Genomic DNA, 20506 nt, shown 5'->3' on the forward strand with positions numbered 1-20506 from the left:
AGATAACATTAGGAAAGTCGAAAAGAAACCAACTATTATAAGTCAACAATGTGTTGTGTATAAATTTAAATGTGACTTGTGCGATGCAAGTTATGTTGGATATACATGCCGACACCTCTACCAACGCATTGTTGAACATAGTAGATGCTTAATAGGACAGCATTTAAAGGATCATAACGTCATTGTTAATCCAAGTAAAATTAATTAATGTTTTAGTATACTTAGGAAATGCAAAAACAAATTTGACTGCCTTATCTATGAAATGTTGTATATCAGACTTTGTAAAAGCTAAGCTTTTCATTTGACAGGATGTTAGACAATAGGTCTTTTCTTATTTAAACTTTGACCCTTGGCTTGTGCTATTTAATTAGTTGTTGTTTTAAATTTTATTCATTGGACTTGATAATGACCCCATGATGGAGTCGAAACGTCGTTCTTTTTTAAGCGTTATTCTTATCTATGTAACAATAAGTTTGATTGCCTAATTAAGAAGATGCTGTGGATCAAAGAGTTAAAACCTACACTCAATAAACAATCGGATTCCATCAAAGCTAAATTGTTTATCTAACTCAGTAGGAGGAGCTAATTACTTAATTAGCCCTCAGTAGCATTTCCTGTCACCAACTTTGGTGCTTAGTACACATAATTATTATTGTTTGTATTCACTTGATCTTGAAAATCGCTTCTTTCTCTCAATAAATGTCATATTGAAAAAGACTGCAAATGTCCATTTAAAATTGCTTGCTTTTAGAATTAAATCAAAATAGACACTGAAATTAAAATACGAATACAGTATAATGCTGTATAATGTATTCCTCTTGGCACTATACATCCATTCTTACAGATTTGTGTATACTGTACTACTATTATTAGGCGTACTATACTATCTTTTTGATTCCCAAATCTTAAAATAGTTATAAGATGGTGCCCGTTCATTGGACAGGTAACTGCTAGTATAATTCCAATGCAAAAGCCCTATAATGATTTATATTTTGTACAGGAACCATTAATCCTATAAAGAGTGCCGAGTTAAATATTGTAGGAATGTAATTCTTATCTTCGCACATGACTGTGCAGGCTACATTATACAATATGTAAAATAAAAGGGAACCCTGGTCTACTTGACAATGGGCTAAATTAATCCTCTGAAAAACATTATACCGGTACCATTAAATGAGTGAATTTTTCAGGTCTATATTCCTAAACGTTTGTAAAAGAAGAAACAATCCTTACAATAACACCATTATTTAACACGCATTCTTACAGTACAGAAGTAACATTAAATGTAATTAAAATTGTGATATCTAGAATGGTTTGAGCAATTAGCTTGCACAATGCAACACTGCATGGAAATATGTTATAATTACTAATATAATAGTATACATAAAACATGTTGATTATGGATTGTTAACAATAGCTTCGCTGAACTTAGCGAAAAACATTATAGGGTGGCACGTTTGGAAATGATATAGGCCTATGGCATTGCTTTTAATTTTTCTTTTATTGTAATATCTTTCTTCAGTTGGTAAAATTGTTTCACTTTTGTACTAACTAAACCGAGCACGTCCTTTAGGTTGTTGAGACAACAGCTTTCTGCGACTGTATTTTCCTTTAAAGTAAATCTTTGTGAGAGAGTTGGATTACAGTTATTTTTAAATGTTGTAAAGATAAAAACAGCATAATAATGAAAAGGAGTGTTTTCCTTTTTTACATACAGTGATTACTATACTATAGTGATGATGTTAAATCACCAATACTAAATTTCAACACAGTAAATAGCATATTCGTGCATCTTTTTCCATTCTGAAGTTTCGCCCAATAGGTTCAGATCTATTATTTTTATTTTGTTTAACTCCTATAGTATTGAGTTAAATGCATAGGTTTCTATTAAACAGTATTATTTCTGCATCATTTGCCATTATTTTTGTGTTTCTAGGGTGTACGGTATATGAGTTCTGATGAATCGGATATTATCGGTCAGAAGTCAAATTTGAAATGCCCTCAAATCTTAAAAGTTGCGAATTTTCGATACAAGTTGGCATATCAAATGTCATGCTTCTAACCAAACTTAAAGTATCGACCTTTTTTTCAGATTATACCTTTACCTTAATTATAATAAACAACAACTAGAATAACACTGGAGCTATTATAAAATTCAGAATTGTAAAATAGCAATCTTAATGACTCACCAAAATTTGAGCTTTCTGCATTTAAATAATATATTCTATAGAGTAGCCTACAATACTTCCATTAGTGTGTGTTCACTGCCTTCTGTTCCTGTCTGCACTGCACTAAAACAAAAGGCCAAGATTGATAAGGAAGGTATATTATATAAGTAATAAGAACTTTACGCAATAGGACGGTAGACCATGGAGGAAATAATTATATGTCTATATATTTCCTCCATTGGTTAGGGCGTGTGGCGCAGTGTGTTGTGTGACTACTGATCGTGAGATCGAGGTTCGAATCAAACTCTCGCCGCATTGCTTGTATCCTTAGACAAGATACTTTACTTACTTTGCCTCTCTCCACCCAGATGTTTAAATGGGAACCCGGTTAGATCAAGACACAACTTTGCGCTGATTACTAGCTGCATTATGGGCATATGTTTCAATACGTGTTTGATCAGAGAAAATTACAGTGGTAATAATGTTCAGCGCTTAGAGGTTTCACAACATTAGGCGCTATATAAATCCAGGATATTATCTATATATTATCTATATATTAATGCTACTAAATTTTTCGCGCATTTTACGTATCTCCTCCAAAACCACTGAACGGTACGTGCTCACATTTGGCACACTGATGTTTATTGATGGGCCGCACACGATAGGTTATGTCACTTTCCTGAATTTTAAGGATAAACACTAACAAAAGGCAAACAATAGCAGTAATTTGACGTCTCAGCGACCAAAATACGTCACTGTATAAACTACGCACCCTCCTCTGTTGTGTACCGCCATGGCCGGATCTACAAATACCATGCCGGGCCGCTAAATAAACAGTCTTTAGTAAACCGTATCGAATGATCGCGTCGTTGAGGTTTTAATTAGTTTTACACCTATTCTTTGAACAGAATGACCGTAAATCACGGTATGGCTCAGTGAGTAAATCGCCGTGACCATTGATATCAATGCTTAGTAGGTTCGAGTTCAATCCGCGAGATGTGTAATAATTAAGTATCACCGTTTAAAGCTAAAAATCAAAACTAGACCACAATGTAGTTACAAAACTAGAAAATAAGATACAATACCTCACACAAAAAAAAATTGCAAAAAAAAATGTAAATGTAAATAAAAAATAAGAAACACAAACAAATAAAACGAATCCAAAAGAGTGTCGTGTTTCCAAAAAATATCAAATATTGTGTAATTGTTTCATTTGAGCAAATATCAACGAAATTGTAGTTAGCTCATTTCTAACGTCACAGCTTATGGACAAGATTAATGAATATTCATGTTTATTTTGTGAAGTTTCATGAGCGGTCCCCAACTTATTTTCGAAAACAAATATCGTGGCCGGGAAAAGTACGCTTTTATTATACTTAATAATCATGCCATGCGAATTATTATTAAGGCAGGCAAACCGGAGCACGGGTTTCTGGTAGACCACAATTTAATTACAAAAGTACATAACAAATCTCCCATACAAAAAAATTGCAAAATATCAAAACAGTGAAATAAAAATAAAATGTAAATAAATAAACTTAACAATTCGTGTTTCCGCAGCAATGTGTTTTTCATTCGATTTTTGTCCACTTTTTTCTACGAATCAAATAATTAATACACCACGAAAAACACTTAAAATAATACTGTTTGGCATTTTTATACTTTCGTTATGTGTTTGCGAGCATCATCTAATTTACACAGCACATTTTTCTTTAGCGTCTTTTATTTTCCAGTCAAAAGTAAAGTTAAAGTTCTATATCCACTCTACTGCTATTGCTTTAATTTTTTAGCCTACATATATTTTAAAGTGAAGGGATGGTGTATAACAAACCAATGGCCGTAAATACAGTACTTCCGAATTTTATTCGTGATACAATTTGTTTTTATTTTAATAATTTGTCAAAGTACTTTTATCAAAGTGTGCTGTTATTATACTTGCCCATGCAAAGTATATAACAATATATTAAGGCAGAAAAAGACTGTTCGGAGGACGGGTTACTGCTAGTTATTATTTTTATTACTAGAGGGTGAGCTCGCTTCGCTCGCTCCCCCTCTAGGAAGTGTAGACGATGCTTCTCGGAATTATAATGACTCGAGTAAAAAGTTTTAGAAGGACATTCTTTCGGTCGGTTACCATTATTGAAATGCTTTTGATTCTAAACTAAACCTACTCACTAACCTGTTTCACAGTGTCTTAATAGCGTTTTACGTATAGTGTTTATTGTAGATATGAAAAGTGGTAAAAAAGAATAATAATTGCTTGGTAAATTGTAGATAACAGTCCGATGAAATCTACTAAAAATAGTATAATTGTGTTATAAATATAATACAATATTGTGTGTATAAATGTGGATGGGCGTTTATTAGATGGTATTTTGATATGGGGGAGGGGGGCGGGGTCAAGAGAGTGGCAATAATTAGTTTAATTGATGGTTTATTGGGGAGTAGTTCCGGGCGTTAATTCAAATAAATACCATCCGAATTAGTATAATTAATACATTATTCCGCGACACAGTGAGCCGTTTTGGCCTAAGAAGGAAGACGTTTTAGACGGCTTGCAACATGGGCAGAAGTATCCCAAGGTCCTAACGGGACACAGATAGCGCACAGTATACAGTCCTGGCAGCTTACTCAACAACTGGGCTATCGGGGTTTCATTCGATTTAATCATCAGTTCAGTTCTTTCGATGTAATTTTATATAACTATTTCCCACAATTTTTATGTTTTATGAATATATTTAATTTGATCTTTATGTACTACTATACCTTCACATGCGCGGTCCGAAAATAAACAAAAACACAAACTGGCTATCGGCACCAAGCACCAACGGTCAACTTAGTTGAAACAGGGAGTTGTTTTACAACTCCCTGGTTGAAACCAACCATGCAGAAAAGTTGCAAGGTGATTGACACACCTTACCGTGAACCCGGAAATTACTTCTACCGCGCGTAGAGTTAAAATTTACCGATTGAAATCAGACATTTTCTTATAAAACCCTTTATAATATATTCCTAAGATAGAAATATGGAACAATATCGTAATAGTGGAAACTAATGTTATGAAATCTACGTTTCGCGGTACATCTGAGATAGATAAGGTAGGTATCCAAGGCGGAGATTAGTACCGAAGTTTTTCCATTGTGCTCGCCTATGTCAGAATTAACCATAATTTATATATAGATTTATATGTAGACAAAGTGGAAGGTAATTAACAGAGCGTGACGGTTATATCAATACATAGTTAGCATACCCTGTTAGACGTGGGCTTAGTGGGCATGTTTGAAATGTTTCTGCGTTACCTAGGCAACAGTAAGTATTAGGTTAGCAAAGTTCAAAGGATGAACTAAAACCACCTTATTACTTACGATTAATTTTGTTCATGTCTTCTCTAAGAATATTCCCTCCCTTAAAGAAGAAAAGAAGAAAACTGTATATACATTTAATTATTTTAATTTTTTTTTTCAATCTTTCTTTAATACATTGGAATACAAAAAAAAAGCAGACAGAGTAAAAATAGAAAAATTATACATAATCAATTCTCCTATATAAACACCTTCTTATAAAATAAATACAGTTGTGCACATCAAGTCAGAATATAGAGTGATACAAATCTATGTTACAGAAGATTATCCCAGGCACTCCACTCTTCCCATTCTTCGGCTCTATTATTAACCAAACATCTAAACTGTTTAATTGTAAAGTAATATTTTACAAAGCTTATGAGGCCGGTTTGTGAGAGGAGGCCCGAAAACTTACTCTTATATATATATATATATATACAACTTTAGTATTGACAAAATTAAATTAATCCTATTGGATGGTGTATTACTAAGAAGCAGTTCACTTTCCGATACACATATGCGAATATCAAGATTTCGAGAACACCATTGAAAAAAAAAATTGCTTATACATCTACTGATATTACATTTACAGAATAAATGATAAACTGTTTCTCTTCTAATGTTACAAAAGGAGCAGTTATCTTCGTCAATGTACTTAATAATCTTAAGGTAAACTTTAGTTGTGAGGATACTGTTGTTAAGTCTGTATTGAAACCATCGTAATTTTATGTTGTCGGTCACATTAAAAGTTGCAACATTAATTCCTTCCCATTCATGTTCCGAGAATTCAACATTTAAGATTTTACCCCACTTTCGTTTAGCTTAACAGTTAAAGTCTTTGTTTTTAATAAACTTACTATAAAAAGCTTTACATCCTGTTTGGGGTTTGGTTATGGTTTCAAGTATGGGTAAATTTATTGGGTTTTGTAATTTAGTATTTATTTCTGTACCCAAAGAAGGGTATTTAGTTATAATTGCATCAATTAATCCATAGTTTTTTAAGGAAATTATTTTTTTTCACCTTATAGTGTGTTTTGAAGTTTTCATAACTAAGCAAGGTTCCTCTATCCGAGATTAAATCATTTATGAACCTTACGCCACACTCATAATAATTGGTGTAAAAAATTGGAAAGTTATTGATTAGAATCGAATCATTCAACCATATTGGTTCTTTTAGTACGTTATAGTTTGCAGATGCTGTTGAATTATGAATAGCAATAAACTCGGACCATGAATGGAGAACATCTCTCCAGAACAAATTGTTCATATTTTTCGAAAGCCTCTGAATCATGCATGGGCCGTATTCAAAGATTGATTCAGTTTTTTTACCATGGCATATTTTGTTGAAAACTACATTGAGAATTCCAGTGTTGTTACGAATTCTTCGCATCCAACTAATCTTAACTGCCTTTATGTAACTGAAGATATCAATCATGTTAATTCCGCCATCCTTATACTCTCTAATTAGCTTATTTCTTTTGATTTTATCCTTTCCCTTCCAGACAAAATTAAAAAACATCCTATTAAGTTCACTTAGATAAGCTGTAGTTGGGTTTGGCAACATTGTAAAAATATAATTAAGTTTTGATAATATTAAGAGATTTTAACACAGTTAATCTTCTCTTACGCCACACATTGATAGTAGACCTAATTTTACCCGCTATCTCTTCAACATTTATTTTAGTCATTTTGCTTATTTCTAAGTCAAATGTAACACCCAAAAAATCAAAACGGCCTTTATCACACCAGTCAAGATTTGAATTAGTATTAATTTGTTCACTCGAGAACTTTTTTAATCCAAACCATATTGCTTTGGATTTAGAAATGTTAATTTTTAAACCAGACATCTTTTCAAATTTTGAAAGTGTACTCATGCATTCAGTAAGTGATTTGTGTGAGCCGTCCAGAAGAAATGCAGTGTCATCTGCGTATTGTAACAATTTAATCTCAGAGGTATCAATTGTTACTCCTTTAATATTAATATTTTGGCGTACCATTATGTTTAGAATTTCCACTCCCAGAATAAAGGTATGGAGATAGCGGATCGCCCTGTCTGCAACCTCTTTCAATATTGAAAAAATTGCTGGGGTGTCCATTAACTAGAACGCATGAAGAGATATTCGTGTAAAAAAGTCTAAACCATTTCTTAAGAGTTGGTCCAAAATTAAAGAAGGTCAAACACTTATCAATAAATTTGAACGCCAGGGAATCAAAAGCTTTCTCGAAATCTACCAGTAATACGAGATCAGGTAGGTTTTGTTCGTCATAGAGTGAGAGGATATCATATGAAATACGAACATTTTCTCCAATATATCTACCTTTTATAAATCCCGCTTGGTTTTCATTAATGATATTTGGAAAGACAGATTTTAGCCTCTCTGCTATATGACCGATGAAGCAATTTTGTAAGCAACATTTAATAAAGATATAGGACGCCAATTTTTTAATTATTTTCTTGATTTATTCGCCTTTGGGATTAGAGTGATTGCTCCCTGTTTTTGAGTGACTGAAAGGTTACAAGTTTTAAAGCCATATTTCAAGGAACGAAGAAGTAGAGCACCCAGTTTCCCCAAAAAAATCTTGAAAAATTCAGACGTAAAGCCGTCTGTTCCAGGTGATTTGTTGTTTTTCATTTTATTGAGCGCATTTATAAGCTCAGCTAAGGTCAATTCACTCTCAAGCTTTTGAGACTCTTCTTCTGAAACTTTTTCGAAGTTCTGGTTTGTTATTAATACGTTTAAATCTATTTGCTCTATATCTTTTTTTTATATAAAGAACTGTAAAAATGCTCAACTTCCTTTATTATAAGTTTATTGTCCAATATAGTTTTTTTTTCTTCATCTATTAATTTGTCTATTAATGTGTTCGTAAAGTTAGTTTTCTCGAGACCTAAGAAAAATTTGGTTGGCTTTTCAGCCTCTTCTATCCACTTAGCACGAGATCTAATAAATGCCCCCTTTAGCTTTTCGTTTCGAATGTCTTCTAGGCGTGCTTTTTTTTGTTCAATTTCTTTTACTCTGTGTTCTGTGACTGTAATATCTAATGTTTGTTGTGCGAGATCGTTTTCCATCTCTTCTATGTTATTAATTAATTCTTTTTTCAAATTACGAAGGGCTTAATTTTTTCTTGAACTATATTGTATTGTACCTCCACGAATATTGCAAAGCAACACCTCAAAAAATAGTTGGTCATTTATAGTTAGATTTAACTTATTATTCTCTGGGTCTTTAGGTGTGGTGTTGGTATAGCTTTTAATCGTATTCTCTATAATTTCATTTATGAGTGTAACATAATCTTGGTCATGGAGAAGTGAATTATTAAATTTCCAAAACCCCTTTCCTCTTTCTATACTTTTTAAATCAAGTGTTATTGTCACTATGGAGTGATCAGACTTTGCATTTGACACTAGGTGCAATAAATTGTTTGATGTCAAAAAGTAATCAAGCCTTGCTTGTTTAAAAGGATTTTTTGATCACCACGTATAGCGCTTCTCGTTTGGGTTTTTTTTTTCTCCATATGTCACATAGATCCAAGTCTAGCATAATTTGTTGTACAATTGTTTTAGCTTTAGGATTATTTACATATCGATAGTTAAATAGGTCTAGATTTTCATTTTGAACTAGATTCCAGTCACCGCAAATCAGAATGTAAGGGCTAGTGAATAATTCGATCACCTTTTTAACTTCCTGATAGAAAGAAGGATCATCTTTATTAGGCCCGTAAACATTCATTTTTATTAAGTCAATATCTCCCACTCTAATGTTGATCGCGATCCAATTACCATAGTTATCTTTTTTAACATCATTTATGGAGTATTCGAAATTGTTATTTAGCAGAATAGCGACTCCCCTAGAATTTGATTTTCCATAGCTAATAAAACATTTGTGTCCCCACTCGGATTCTATTTGCGTTGTTTGTGATTCTACCCAATGAACGTCTTGTAAACAGTATATTGATAAGTGTTTCTCCCTCAAATAATTAAAAACGTCATTTCGTTTTTTCTTATCGCCTAGGCCTCTGCAATTGGCAGACATACATTTAATGTTACTTAACATCTACCAATAAAAAGTGACTCCACTTCATTTGACAATATTCTCAGATAAGTTAGACCTGACTGCGTGCACAAACGACAGTTTACAGTATGTTTTATGACTAAGGATAATACATTAGGAAAATTCATAAAAAAACACAAGCAAAAAAGACATTTAACAACAATAATATAAAGCCTCATATCTTAAGATGTTTAAATTAGAACAAACTTCCGTCCATCAGGATGAGAAGGAAAGAACCACCCCCAATACAAAATCCAAAATATTCTTTTCTCTTTATCTAATGTTTATTCCTTGTAAAGTTTTCCATTAATGTATAGACTCCCTTTCTTGAATAATACACGATTCCCTTTTTCATAAGCAGTTTTCATAATACCCTTAAATTGCTTTTTTGAGTTTAAGTCTTTATATGGTAGATCAACAGTGACAAAAATATCGCTATCCGGCAACTCCTAGCCATCTTCAGAATATCTGTCCGATCTGGTCGGGCTTGAAATCGCACAATGATATGCCTTGGCTTGGGTCCTTTTCTTCCTATTCGATGGGCATTTTCAATGGGTACCCGTTTTTTGAAGTGGGAGGAAATTATTTTATCAATAGTAATTGTACATACCTCCTCTGGGTTTTCAGCTATGCCACCAAACCTTAGGTTGAAGGACCTAGTATATCTTTCTAGGCTAAGTACTTCATTCTCTAAACTTTTTATTCTTTTGTAATTTTCATCCACTTCAGCCATTTCTTGTTTGATTCTTTGATAGATTTGTTCAGGTTTTCCGACGCTTTGACTACCTTATCTAGGCGTTCACTTTCAAAATCCAATGACAATCTGTAGTTTTCCTGCTTCTCTTCTACTGTATCCAGCCTCATATTGAGAGTCTGTTGATTTGTTAGAATAGTATCTAGCTTGTTGTTGATTAAAGTTTGATTTGCTTTCATAGTTGTTTCCAATGGAAGAAAGGTTAGCTTCAGTTCTTCCCGTATTTGTTCAAGCACCGAATCAACATGTTTCACCTCCGTCGTGCTGTTGCTTTGTGTGCTTGGTTTCAGGCATGCGTTCGAATTCTCCGCCGTAGCCCCAGCTGCATCATCATTTGCATATCTGACACATTCCATATGCGCAGTACGTTCGATTTGTATGGATGCCTCACTCAGCGTAATGGGATGGACAGAGGTTGTTTCACCCGCTTGGCTTTCATGTGTAAGCCCACTGGTATCACCTTTCTGTTGGGGCTTTTCGTAGTAAAATCAGTGATTTTATTTTTATTCTTGCTAGTAGCTTGCCTTGTAGTCGCCATTTTTAGGGAATCAATTCCTTAGTTATATGGAATATACCTGAATTTGAGTGAAACTTCCTCTCACCTGACGAGCAGAAATGCAGCACGTCTAGTCGCGTTGCATGCTGGCTAATACTCCTCCTATTTTAAAAATTACTTAAGTTTAAAATGATTGAAAGTACATAATACAACCAAGATAAAGACGATGTACAAATCGATACAAGTGTAGATCACAATGTAATAAGAAAAAAGGATACGTAACAAAACAATAGAGAATGTAAAAAAAAATTACGACCATCAGCCATATTGATAATAAAAACAAATCATCCTGGGTGTATTATCCATCATAGTGGTCATAATATTTTTAAAAAAATATGACATATTATAATTATGTAAATGTAATTGTTGTGCAAGGCATACTCATACTAAATGTCTTGATTATACACTTTCATTTGTATAGTATGTATATTACTGTATGTGTATAACAACATATAATGCAACTGCCTAGTTCACGCGAAAGACGTACGCCATGGCTTATGACATACGTGTGAACAGGATCTAAAACTCGGACATTAAAAAATATACCAAGAGAGCGTATAGATAGACATTTTAAAGATATATCAATACATTGAAATTCATGTTATGTGTTTTAAGAAATTGTTTCGGTAACAACAAATTATTTAGAGGCCGGTACATTTATAGTAACATATTGGCTTAAATAAAATAATCGATTTGAATAAAATTGAGATAAAATGGCATTTATTACAAGTTATTAAAAATGGTTATCAGACTGAGCATTAATTATTAATTAGTACCGATAATAATAATAGTTTATTCTTATATAGCGCATATAAGCAAGCTCTCAATGTGCTAAACATTATTACCCCAGTAATTTTTTTGGATCTGTGGACACATACTCCCATAATGCAGCTAGCAATCAGCGCAAAGTTGTTTCTTGATCTAACCGGGTACCCATTTATACACCTGGGTGGAGAGAGTCAAACGTAAGTAAAGTATCTTGCCTAAGGATACAAGCAATGTGGCGAGAGTTGGATTCGAACCTCGATCTCACGATCAGTAGTCGAACGTCCAACACACTCCGCCACACGCCCTCATAATAAACGGGACATAATACACTGGACTTAATACTCATACGCAGTTTACCGTCCCAATGCGGAAGTTCACTAATATTTCTAAGATATTATGGTTAACGATTTTGGAAACACATACATTAAGGTTGATACCAAGGTCGTTATTGGAATAAAGTATTGTAAAAACAGTATATTTGTAGTTTCGATTCAATTTCCTATTTATCCGATTTACCACAAATAACAAATAACATACGATACTCTAGAACGGGCGTATGCATCTGAAAATGGTACAACTTCCGTCATAATTATTTTGATGTATATCCTTCTGCGTCATTGTAGTTTTTTTTTTCTTTATTTTATCAATTTTTTTGAAATACTAAATCTACGTCATTGATGTAAAAACAATCCGCACCATTAATGTGGGTGGTTTACTAATTCTCTACATCGGGTTTCACTATTGATTTACTAATCTATATATTAATGCTACTAAATTTTTCGCGTAATTTTACGTATCTCCTCCAAAACCACTGAAAGGTACGTGCTCACATTTGGCACACTGATGTTTATTGAGGGGCCGCACACGATAGGCTATGTAACTTTCCTGAATTTTAAGGATAAAAACTAAAAAATGGCAAAAAATATCAGTAATTTGACGTCTCAGCGACATGTTACGTCACTGTATAAACTACACAACCTCTGTTATTGTGTGTACCGCCATGGCCGGATCTACAAATACCATGCCGGGCCGCTAAATAAACAGTAAAGCAAATCGCCGTGACCATTGATATCAATGCTTAGTAGGTTCGAGTTCAATCCGCGACATGTGTAATAATTAAGTATCACCGTTTAAAGCTAAAAATCAAAACTAAACCACAATGTTATTACAAAACTAGCAAAATAGATACGAAAAAATACATACAATAAAATTGGAAAAAAAAACACATGAAAAAAAATGTAAATGAACAAACAAAAAAAAACGCACACAAATAGGCCTAAAACGAATCCAAGTAGCCTAGGTGTCGTGTTTTATTTTGTTGGGTCAAGGGAATATAAAAAAACATGAAATAAACAAAAATGTAAATTACAAAAAACACACACACAAATAAAACGAATCCAAATGAGTGTCGTGTTTCCGCTAAATATCAAATATCAACGAAAAATACACCCAAAATGTTTGTGTCCGAGCGCATAATCAAATTTCGACTACCTTTTGTGTTGAGTCCGTAATCATTGTTATTATTAATTCGATAACTTACCAATTCATATTTTATCATTAAAATGTTTTAATCTCTGCCGACTGATTGACAGAAGTCTGTCCCGCTCATGCACGTTGTCACTTTCTGAGGGGCACCCCAAATCCAGTATTGCTTTCATTTTGTAGCTTACAGATATTTCAAAGTAAAGGAATACTCCGTGTATAACAAAATCAATGGCCGGAAGTAGTTCCGAATTGTATTGATGACAGTTTGTGTGTTTAAAGAAAAAACAATTTGTCAGAGGCCGGGAAGCGATTTTTTTATTTCGTACAGAAGTTGGGGCCCCTTATGTGAAAGATAGTTAAGTTCTAAACCTAACCCTCTAAATAATCTCTCTCTCACTATAAAGTAAAAAGAACTTGCTCATCGGATTCGAACCCCATACATCGACATGTAAAGTCCATAGCCTAATCCACTCGACTACACAGACGGCTCGACAGAAAAGCTTTGTATTAGCGAATTGTAGTTAGCTCATTTCTAACGTAGCTTATGGACATGATTAATGAATATTCATGTTTATTTTGTGACATCTCATGAGGGGTCCCCAAATTATGTACGAAAAGAAATATCGTGGCCGGGAAACGTACGCTTTTATTATACTTAACTAACTTATAATATAGATAATCATGCCATGTGAATTATTATTAATGTAGACAAACCATGCGGAGCACGGGTTTCTTGTAGACCACACTTTAATTACAAAAGTAGCAAGTACGTAAACAAATCTCCCCTACAAAAAAATTGCAAAATATCAAAACCAGTGAAATAAAAATAAAATGTAAATGAATAAACTTAATTTGTGTTTCCGCAGCAATGTGTTTTTTATTCGATTTTTGTTCACTTTTTTTTATCTCTACGTATCAAATATTTAATACACCACGAAAAACACCCAAAATAATATAGTTTGGCATTTTTATACTTTCGTTATGTGTTTGCGCGCATCATCTAATTTACACAGCACAATTTTTCTTTAGCGTCTTTTATTTTCCAGTCAAAAGTAAAGTTAAAGTTCCATATCTAGGCCCTACTGTACTATTGCTTTAATTTGTTAGCCTATATATATATATTGAAGCAGTAATTTGACGTATCATCGACCATGTTACGTCACTGTATAAACTACGCAACCTATTATGTTGTGTACCGCCATGGCCGGATCTACAAATACCATGCCGGGCCGCTAAAGGCTTATGACATACGTGTGAACAGGATCTAAAACTCTGCCTTAAAAAAATATACCAAAAGAGCGTATAGATAGACATTTTAAAGATATATCAATACATTGAAATTTATATTATGTGTTTTAAAAAATTGTTTCGGTAACAACAAATTATTTAGAGGCCGGTACATTTATAGTAACATATTGGCTTAAATAAAATAATCGATTTGAATAAAAATTGAGATAAAATGGCATTTATTACAAGTTATTAAAAATGAGAGAAATATAATAATCAAAGATTAATAAAAAAAAAATTATAACAAAACAGACGTGATAATATGAATACAAATGTTAAATAATACGTACAATTTAGGTTGTTACAATTGAAATGTTCATTGTTAAATAATTGATATTGTTTTCCAGCCTTATCCTGACAATTATTTACTTCAGTTATACTTATTTTGTTTGGTCTATTGTTTATTTCACCAATTTTGATTATTTATCTAAAAAAGAATGTTAAAATGGCAGCTATAAATCTCATTTCACTGAAAAATATATGTCAACCATTAAAATAATGTTATAGAAGCCAATTCTGGTATCAGTATGTTGCGGCATGCAATTAGACTCTATAGTTCACTATGTCGGTCGGTTGGTCTGTCTGTCTGTCGGTCCGGTATCACTATGCATTGTAGCACGCGACTTAATGGCTGTTGACCTTGTTTTCGTTAAAAACAATCTCAATGCTCAAAATACTGCGTAAATTAAGTACAAACGGAAAAACTATACTCAACGGAAAAACCCCAATCGATCTTTCTGTGGGCTTGGCGGGCGTGACTGATTACATTCTCCGTTAGCTACGGTAATAAGGAATAAACTACAAACACCTATTTTTAAAATTAATCTATACGAATCAATCTCACATACTTATATGATACAATATGGCAGTTTCACAACAACTGAAAAAACAACGTATGCTACCGCGTACGTATTGTTGAACAGTTTTCAAATGATGTCATAAACTGTGCAAGCTCCGCCTAGTTATCAAACTGAACGTTACATCTACCACATACAATACCGATAATAATATTAATAATAATAATAGTTTATTCTTATATAGCGCATATAAGCAAGCTCTCAATGCGCTGAACATTATTACCCCAGTCATTTTTTTTGGATCTGTGGAAACATACTCCCATAATGCAGCTAGTGATCAGCGCAAAGTTGTGTCTTGATCTAACCGGGACATAATACACTGGGCTTAATACGCATACGCAGTTTAATCGATTGTATAAATTGTCGTCTCATTGTTTTCGTTTACCGTCCCAATGCGGAAGTCCACTAATACTTGAAAGATATTATGGTTAACGATTTTGGAAACAAATACATTATGGTTTATACCAAGGTCGTTATTGGAATAAAGTATTGTAAAAACAGTATATTTGTAGTTTCGATTCAATTTCCTATTTATTCGATTTACTACAAACTTCTCTACTATTGATTTACTAATTAGATATTAATATATACACTGTACAGTTTTTACTAAACAGCATGCTTGAGGAAGTTTACATTAGCCTATTATTCATTGTTACTTTTAATGATTTAAGAAAGCAGTCAAGTTTGTCTTAGTCTTAGTATGAGTCTGATCTTAATTAACCACCGATAATTCAATTGTAGATTGACATCAGTAATACCCGTTGTGTTGCTAAATCGGATCTTCTAACTTTTCAGCAGCAACATTCATCCCATTCTCCTTTAAATCATCAATAAACGATGGCAATCCTTCTTCTGTAATGATACGTCTTCGCTCGAGATCTAGTATCATAGTCCACTGGTTCTTACGTTGTTTCCTTGAAAAACCTTTAAGATGAGTAAGCGTTGTTATATTTTCTTCAGAAAGTGCTTTACCGAATTTAATCAGCTTTTGTCGATATGGAGAGAAAGAATCTATGTGGTGGTCGGCTTCATCATACGTGTCTTTTAGCAGTTTGTTGACCTCAAGAACACCATTGGAACCAGTGGCATTAATTGCGTCAATAAGAACTTTAAAGTTAGTAGTGACGGTAAGATGGCCACAACGTTTTAATAAATTGAATAATTCGATGGTGCTTCCAGCGTTCTGTAGGTCACTGAAATCTGTTATCATGTCATTGCACAACACTTTCAGCTTATCAAGTAGGTCATGATGATCACACCAGGTGGATACTTGTAGCAACATTGTCTGAAATTTCTTCTCGGCTGATTCTGTACAAAAAAAAATACATAAACAACACAATTTTTGTCCTATGATTAGATGAGTAGTTTTGATAACATTATATCGATTATTTTCAGCTTATTAGAATATTAATTATAAACACCACAATGATTACATAATAAACATAAACTTTAGTATAACAGTATAACATACCCACTGACTTTGTTATCTTTATAATCAACACTATATATTTGTGTTATTTTATATAATAATGTAAGAGTTGTCATCTTATCTTGTTCATTGGCTTAACAGTAACCATAGCAGTACATGATTTCTAGGCCTTTACTAGTTACCTTTACTTGGATGACATCGATGACCAAACGAAGCACCTTCATGTTCGTTCTTCTCAAGACAGCCTAAAAATAATCATAATGAGACGCTACTTTAAAATAAAATACATATGATCTTCTTCAATATATGCATTTATTTAAGCATGGCACATGTTCACACACAATTTTAAACTATTTATACTGTGTCGTATCAAAATCTTTTTAAATTTCGTGAGATGATAATTATGGGTAGTGAGTTATTGATGTTAGTGATGTTATTATGTATTTATTGATTTTTTTAACCTTGCTAGAGAACATTGTGACAACAACAGATAAAAACACATAAGAATAATGCCTATAACAAAGCTCAACATATAAAAGAAAAAAAACTACAATTTAGAAGGTGGTTACATGCTATAAAGGAGGTAGAACAATTATTATAAAAGTTTGATGAAACTGAACATTTAAAGATATCAATTATAATTAAATTTAAATTGTTAATTAATAATTGTTTATATTTTAAAATTTAGAAAAATATTAACATTGCACAGAATGTTGAAAAAGACGAAGAGTAACGATTTTTGCCGTGTCAATTAGTTTTTAAATAGTCTTTAAATGATTAAGAGACACTACATTTCCAATTTTAAAAGGAAGAAAAATAAATAAAATTAACATAAAATTAACATAAAATATAGCATACCTAGATTCGAACTTGATGCCCCAACAACACCTGTAACAAAAATAGTTTTCGTTGTGTTACATTAAGATGCAAGAGTGTGTAGCGTAAAATCAACAACAAAATTAATTAAAAATCAACGAAATCTGTAATATATGCCTATTTTTGTATGAAGTATACTTCAATACCTGTAGAGCCCAATTGTAAAATTAACTCAAACGTAAAAATAAAAACAACTCTTAGACAATAATGTGTTGGCTGATATTATTATACATACGATCATTACAAACATCTTCTAGATTGTACGGTCATTTTGTAGGCAAATTTCATGAATACAAAACTGGTCGTTACATACCAAAGCGGGTAATAAATAGATTGAAATAAATATAACAGATTGAATTACAGACTATAAGTGTGTCAAAAGAGTACTGTATTTAAAACTTCTGCTAGTCATTATTATTACTATTATAGTTACCTTGATGTCCTGGAGATGACACATGCACTGGTGCTACCCCTGGCACTGGCTCATGATCTTCATTTGCCCGAGGTACTGAGTCTGGCTTTGACTTTGGCTTTGTCTCTGTAACAGGCACTAGCTGATTCGCCTGGTTAGCTCCTGAATCTGATTCAATAAAAAATATTTTATTTGGTGTTTAGTAATTCGCATTTATGAACATTACGCTACTGAGATACTATGTTTGAGATTGTAAAGTTGTAAAAAAGTATGTCATTTTATGTTTTAAAAGCATCCATCGCCTGCTGACAGTGTGAAGTCAACTGTTTACCTATTGTCTAACTAATTACCAAAGTCCTTAAATGTTGTAATTTAGGACCACTTATGGTTGGTTGGTTATCAAACATTAGCCTATTGAAGAATTTCTTAAAAGAGAGCTGAATATTCATAGATTCTTTACATACTTTTTCTGTTAGCATTGGCTTAAACTAGACTGTGTCAAAATAACACAACATAAACAATACAATAACTATTTCCGTACAAATTAAAAATTGCAGATTGTTTTTGTTACATTATAATGATCATAATGATCTGAAATCAAAATTTAAGGTATCCTAACTTGACTAAATAATACTAATATCAGCGCCTTATCAAACGAGCTTCGCTGGTGAAAACAAGACTTGTTGAAATTGTACTAGAATACACAGATAGTTTTAATCAATAAATTGCCATTTGGTTTAGGTCAGGACCCAATACAATGGGTTGAGACTATAGATTACAACGAATAATGGATCATTAGAAAGGATTTTGGAAGAATATTGGTATTATACAAGGAAATGGCTATAAAACGTAAGAAGCCACAGGAGGTTAAAATTGCTCAGTTACCTGACGATACAATACTTTTGCCTATCAGAAAAAAAAGTATTTAAACTTATTAGTACGAAGTATACTTGTTTTGTAAGGTTGCATGTTATCACAAATATACACTTTCAACCAAAATGAAAAACAAAGGAATGTGGATCTTCAAAACATTATGTCTGTAAACCATTTGCAATACAGTGGGTTTATGACCCTCTACTTTTTTGGTAATTTTGTTGGTTATGATAACAATGATACTGATAATTGGGTTAAAAAGATCGAAAAATTAAAAAAAAAAAACGCCTTAAAAGCTTTGAAAAAGAAAATGTAAGTATTTTGGTAAAGTAATGGAAATAAAACCTGTCCAAACTAATTTACACTACTGCTAGTATATCATATGTGCCCAAACATATTATAGATACAATGTATAGTATTATTTGTAATAGAAACGAGAAAAAATAATAATAGGTATTACTAGCTGTATGTTTAGAAACATGGGATTTACAATTGCGACGACTGCGACTTAAAACGTAACCTATGTAATAGAAAAGCAGTAGCAGACAAGTAAAATACAGGTGCTGTTTATTGTTTCTAGACATAATAGGCCTACTGGACGATATAGTCTTCAACAGGAGTAGCTACACTATATTTAATTTCAAGAGCCAGATTAGATGGCAGAGGAATTTGTCATCTCTCGATTTTTATTAATCAGTGATGTTACCCAAAAATAGGAAAATTAGAAGCAATGTGTCTTTTATTTGCTTAAAAATATAAGAGGTTGATATGATGTATAGTGACGTGCCTTCACAAAATATTCCCAACAGTCCACGCAACATTTGTTTTGTAGAAATCGTATAGATTTTAAATATTATTATATGACTGAGAAAATTTACAAATATTATTTTATCCTGTGTGTATAACTATTGTATAGTAATTGATTGTAATATCTGTATTGTATATTGGATTTGAATATTGATATTACAATTATTTCCATTTTCTAACTGCTTGCAAATGTTTATTGACAGATTAGCTCTCACGGACACAGTATCTGAGTGACAAAGTTGTAAGAGCTATAAACTCTTTTGCTAAAAGAACAAACATCTTAGTTTTTGAAATGAAATACAGGGGAGCGATACCTGTATTATTGTTAAACTCTCAATGAAATAATATAGCAGCTCTTTAAAAGATTAAATGTAAACCGATAACGTCTATGATATGTGATGCATAACTGAAACACTTCTGCTAGGCGCCTGTCATTAGACTCATAATTTTTCAAACGAGTTAAGTTCATTTTGTAGTGTGTTGTTGATGTATTTATCAATGGTAATGACGAATAAAGATGATAAAAAAGATTGAGATTTAATTAAGATGAGGTAATTAAATTGACGAAGGAACATAAACAGAAAACAAATTTACCTTTAGAAAAATATCGCTTGATATGAGCTGTATTCATAGTCGTATCTTCTCCACATGGAACTACATCATTCTTCAAACACTTTTCAAGGTCAACTAAGTGATGTTCCTTTGGATTACAAGCATCGCATACCACACGTAGCTTGTAACCACTACCTTCGTATATGGTGCATACAGTTTCTAGTTGGTCCCTCAAATAACTTAGTACCTGAACACATGGAAGTGGTGTAAAATATTACATTTAATTTAC

The 20506-nt window shown here is 32.7% G+C and overlaps 2 protein-coding genes across 2 annotated transcripts in view; both read right to left on the reverse strand.

Moving 5' to 3' along the window:
* Positions 1–20506, reverse strand: part of LOC144856257 (uncharacterized) — a 166300-nt gene that overhangs the window by 128633 nt on the left and 17161 nt on the right. Inside the window, exons 21-22 of the mRNA XM_078714204.1 lie at positions 20260–20464; positions 18007–18153 (exon numbers count right to left, since the gene is read on the reverse strand). Coding sequence (XP_078570330.1) covers positions 18007–18153; positions 20260–20464 — 352 coding nt within the window. The remainder of the gene's footprint in view (positions 1–18006; positions 18154–20259; positions 20465–20506) is intronic.
* Positions 13912–16978, reverse strand: LOC144856482 (uncharacterized). The gene is made up of 2 exons (XM_078714496.1): positions 16880–16978; positions 13912–16576 (listed from the first exon to the last, which is right to left on the reverse strand). The coding sequence occupies exon 2, from the start codon at positions 16548–16550 to the stop codon at positions 16038–16040; it is 513 nt and encodes a 170-aa protein (XP_078570622.1). The 5' UTR covers positions 16551–16576; positions 16880–16978; the 3' UTR covers positions 13912–16037.

The sequence above is a fragment of the Antedon bifida genome, chromosome 11 (assembly GCF_963402885.1).
Source record: "Antedon bifida chromosome 11, ecAntBifi1.1, whole genome shotgun sequence".
NCBI classification, from domain to species: domain Eukaryota; kingdom Metazoa; phylum Echinodermata; class Crinoidea; order Comatulida; family Antedonidae; genus Antedon; species Antedon bifida.

Bases quoted from the DNA above. Each gene is read 5' to 3' on its own strand.
- LOC144856482 (XM_078714496.1), bottom strand. From the start codon at position 16,550: ATGTTGCTACAAGTATCCACCTGGTGTGATCATCATGACCTACTTGAT.